The sequence below is a fragment of the Indicator indicator genome, chromosome 3, assembly GCF_027791375.1.
Source record: "Indicator indicator isolate 239-I01 chromosome 3, UM_Iind_1.1, whole genome shotgun sequence".
Taxonomy (NCBI): domain Eukaryota; kingdom Metazoa; phylum Chordata; class Aves; order Piciformes; family Indicatoridae; genus Indicator; species Indicator indicator.
The window spans coordinates 35,738,788-35,743,317 of record NC_072012.1 but is presented as its reverse complement, the minus strand read 5'-3'; the positions used below and the strand labels follow the sequence as shown (position 1 = coordinate 35,743,317).

Here is a 4,530-nt window from a genome sequence, read left to right as displayed (position 1 = left end):
TATGGTTCATCCATTTAGTCATTTTTTATCATATTAGAAATGTTGAACTCCCTAGTCCTTTCTCACAAAGCTTATGTAAACAGCTTTGTGCAAATTTGAACTGGGGCTTCAGACTGTGTCTAGTCAGGAAGCAAGAATCTCTGAGCTAGTCCAGGGACAGCTCCCATGGCAGGGGCATAGTGGCTGAGAAATGCAAGCACAACACACTTCAGGAATCTCATTGAGCATCCTGAAGATACTACCTACTTCCCATGACACCACTGCAAGTCACTGACTCTCCTTCCACTTGTCTTGCTCATCAAAAGATAAGAGGGATGCAAACATTAATAATTGTAAACATAAGAGGTTTCTCAGATGGAAGATACCCTAGAAGTGCCAAGTCTCTTGACAGTATTAAAGCATTACCACCAGCTGCAGGATTTATCTGAGTGGAAGAAAGGGTTCACAGCAGTGTTTTATCAGTTTTCACACACCCAGAGAAGCAGAAACATTGGGAACTGGATAAAGTGTCCATTTCCAGGTACTGCTGAATGGTAATGCTTAGCTTGTGTGCAGCACTTGAAGGTACATCATGAACAAAGGACTTCTGTCCATTCACGAAGGGACCATATGCTGTTAAATATTTGTAGGATGGCTAGATTTGTGTTACGCTATTACTAAAAGATGATGGAAATCATGGCAGCCAAAAGCTACTCTTTCCTGACTTGTGGCTTTCTTGCACTGATTGGAGGGTAGGTTTTACTTGTTAGGAGGTGGGCACTGTCTGGCTGGTTTTGCATTCTGCTCTGAAGACAGTCACTAGTGGTATTAGTTTAGTGAACTGCTTTGTGCGTTAGATGAAGTCGCAAAAGAGCTAGAACCTTGTTTTCATAATAAAAAGCTGGCATTAAACAAGCTCTTCTGAATCCTTAAAAAAAAGGTGTAATTCAAATAAATATAAAGCAGTAGAAAATATTTTTTTCTTCAGAAAAAAAGAAAACAGCCATTTATATCCTTGAGTCAGCTAGAAAACGATCATAAAAGGCTTTTCTAGTATAAAGGCAATTACATAACAGTAATGTTGAAAATTCGTAGTCAAAAGGAAAAATAAGTATTTCAAGTTTCTCTTGCACTAGAGAAACAGGTTTCTTTGGAACTGCAAGTCAACAGTTTCAAATTAAGGGGACCAGGTCCTTAAAGTGCTCTTAAAGTGATACTGAAACGAGATAAGTAACAAGACCAGGAGACACTGTACGAAAGTTCAGTCGAAATACATATCTTATTCCACATTACCTTGTAAAGTCACCTGACATTAAAAAAGTATATAAGAAAATACTTAATATAAGGAATTTCAGTCACTTCAGTCTTTTCTGTTACTACAGTTTTCCTTTTTGAAAGAACCACTCCATCAAGCTGATGACAAATCATACGTTAAAGTTTATTAAGACAGAAGAAAAACAAGAAGAAGAACAATGTGATTTTACACTCAAATCATTGACAAATGCAAGCCATTAACAATAAGGCTTCTGTCAGAAGCCAGGAAACACCACCATTATGCTGTGCAAACACATTTCGCCTTCCCGTGAAGTACATACAGCTTTGGGCAAAAACACTGCTCCTCAGAGTCCTACCACCCTACTCTTAAAGAAGATAAAGGAGTCTGTGAAAAGTTGCTTGTGATAAAATGAATTCAATTGAAAGTGTAATATATTATATTCTACTGAGAAAAAATGGCAAAATTGTCCAATTTGGGGGAACATGAAGTGAATTGAGTGGTAACTTTGTAGTTTGGATTTTGTTTGGTTTTTAAGGATAGCAGTGGTTTAGCCAGGCTGGAACACAGATCATGCTTAGTGTGGATTCTAGAATAGCTACCTGGCAAGACTTGCATCCCACCATAGTAACTCTGTGACCATTATTGTCCTTATAACTTGGAGAGAAAAACCCTACATTCTCATGGCTTGCTGGGTTGAGACTTAGAGTTTCAACCTCATGCAATTTTGGAAGTCTTTGTTTTACTTCCCTCCCTCTGTCAACCATGAGAGGGCTGTAAATTGCAAGACTGAAATGACCAGAGCTTCTGTCTCCTCAGAAGTTGCAGAGAGGTCAAGCCAGCCACAAGCAGCATACAGAAATCTTAGAATTTGGAGAACATGATCTGCCCATCCTACTACTTACATAAGGCCTGCCTGACAACTCTTCTAGTCATTGCTTTGTGCTCTACTTAACAGAGAGACTTACAGGGGGAGCAATAGTTACTAGAATACATAGCTCTGCATCACACTTAACCCTTTCCCCCCAGCTCTGAAAGATAAAAACCAAGATTTCTAGCAAGAGTGAGTGTCCACAGCACAAGATCTGAAGGAAATTCTCTGAACTATGGAAAGCTCACCTTCCTATACTCCTTATTCTGATGTTGTTTCAGATTGTGCTCCTTGACAGCCAGAAAACCCTAATAAGACAGGACTTATGGCAGACATTCCTGGCTGTGTCATTTTACCTTTAGTAAAGAAACAGGTCCAGAATATGCCACTGAGTCTTTCAACCATATACCATATGACTGAGCATGAATAGAGTAAGACTATTTACATTTCACATTTTGCATCAGGATTTTTTTACTTTGGTTTTGGTCCTCATCTTCTGTGTAACTCATACGCATCAGTTAAGTTAAAGAAGCCTAGACACTTAGCAGCAACATAACTTTGTCACAAGGGAGACACTTAAGAACAACGGATCTGTTGACTAAAACTAGAATTTTAACAAAACATGATCTTCCATATTGCAAAAGAAGTATGTGCACAACCGTCTTCTTGTAATTCTCACAACCCTCTGATGCAGAAATACTACATATAATTCCACGCTAAATTAGGTAAGTCTTCAAGTCTAGGGAAAAAAATGCAAACACCAAATGAAGTAAGCCTTAAATCTAATGTGCCTAAATAAAAGCTCAATACAAAAAAATAAATGAGACAAAACCCATATCCCTAATCTGATTTATGTAACTTTACACGCACTTTTCTGTGAAATATACATTAAACAAAAATAATGGTCCTGTTCTTAAGCATATCTATTTAGTAACAATAACACATGCGACAGGAGAGGCACACTCTAAAATAAAAATAGGTAAGGAAATCTCATCCCTATGACAGCAAAGATGAACAGTTAGATGTTGTCACTAGAAAGAATATGAGTGTGTGCAGACAAGAAAAAAAAACCAGTCTGCTTACTAGTTCTTTAGTTAGGAATACTTCCAAGTCTCTGTTACCCTGACTGGAAGATTAATAGTTGCTTCCTCCTGATGAATCCTTGAAACCAAAATTGTGGAAAATTTTGATGGTCTCCCTCACATGTTGCATTTATAGATATTTAATGTGAACCACTCTGTGGTTTTCCTTCCCCATCCAAAAAGTTCTTACTCTTTCTCTAAGGCAATATTTAATTCCAAGCAGTATAGAATCATCTTATTATCACAAGGACAGATCCTACAAATCCCTTTTACTGGGTAGTTACTGCACAGTAAGAGGGGTCTGCAAAAACTACATTGTTTTTTTAAAGTTATCCAGAAAGGAAGCTCACTTTTACACCCCACATCTCAACCCCAAACCATGTTGAAAATTCACTTAATCTGAGCATCTTCTTGAAGTTATTGCTGGCCATTCCTTTTCCTTGCATACAGCCCAAGGCAGGCACAGAATCCGACGACACTAACAGCAAGGCCTAGCAGGAAGGCAATGGCATCTCCTGTGTCCAGAGCTTCAACTACTGGCAGTGCCAGCAGCAATGAAACGAGGACCAGGAAAAGTTTTGAGGTGTTCTCGGTAGAAGGCATGCTGATGACCAGCTGAACCCAAGGGAAGGTTAAACGAGGAAAGTGGTGGAAAGCAGGTACTTCAGCGGTATCTATAAGGCAAACAAAAGTAATGTGACTGGATTTCCCTTCCTTCCCACCCCCCCGGAATTGTCTTGCCGAAAGTCAACCGAAGTGATCCATGTATAACAAATAGCTGTGTGGGATTCCGGAAATTCAGGTTTTATCAAACTTCGGAAGTCTTCCTGTGAGGCGCACGCCGGCACCACGCTGCGCCAAGTTTTTCCCGCAAGAGTTGCTCACTCACGGTATACACACAACAAAACACGGCGCCGCCTGGCCACCCGGAACAAGAGGCTTTTCCGCCAGCTGCCCTCCGTCAGGGGGACAGTGACAGGGCTGTGGCCCGCACCCCGGCCGGTCCCCGCCTCCCAGTGAGCGGGCGCGAAGCGGAGAGGCGCGGCGCCACCTCTCCTCTCCCGCGCCCTCTCCTGTCCCAGCTGGCTGCAGGACGGCCGCTCCCCTGGGCAGCCCCTGCCTTCACAGCGCCCCTCAGTCACCTCCTGCCGCTGGCTCCGGGCTGGGGGACGCCGCCGCTCCGCGCCGCGCCTCTCGGCGAGGTTCTCAATTCCTAGGGGCGCCGGACCGCCCTGCTTCGCCGCACTCCCGCAGCCCCGTAGCGGCCATGACAGGAAGGGGCGGTGGCGCGGCCAGGGGCGGACGTGACCCGGCTGGGCCGCCTC

The 4,530-nt window shown here is 42.6% G+C and overlaps 1 protein-coding gene across 1 annotated transcript; it reads right to left on the bottom strand.

Annotated features, from left to right (window-relative positions):
* Positions 1-3,617: 3,617 nt before the first annotated feature.
* SMIM30 (small integral membrane protein 30) lies at positions 3,618-3,867 on the bottom strand. The gene has a single exon (XM_054399653.1). The coding sequence runs from the start codon at positions 3,806-3,808 to the stop codon at positions 3,623-3,625; it is 186 nt and encodes a 61-aa protein (XP_054255628.1). The 5' UTR covers positions 3,809-3,867; the 3' UTR covers positions 3,618-3,622.
* Between the last annotated feature and the right edge of the window lie 663 nt (positions 3,868-4,530).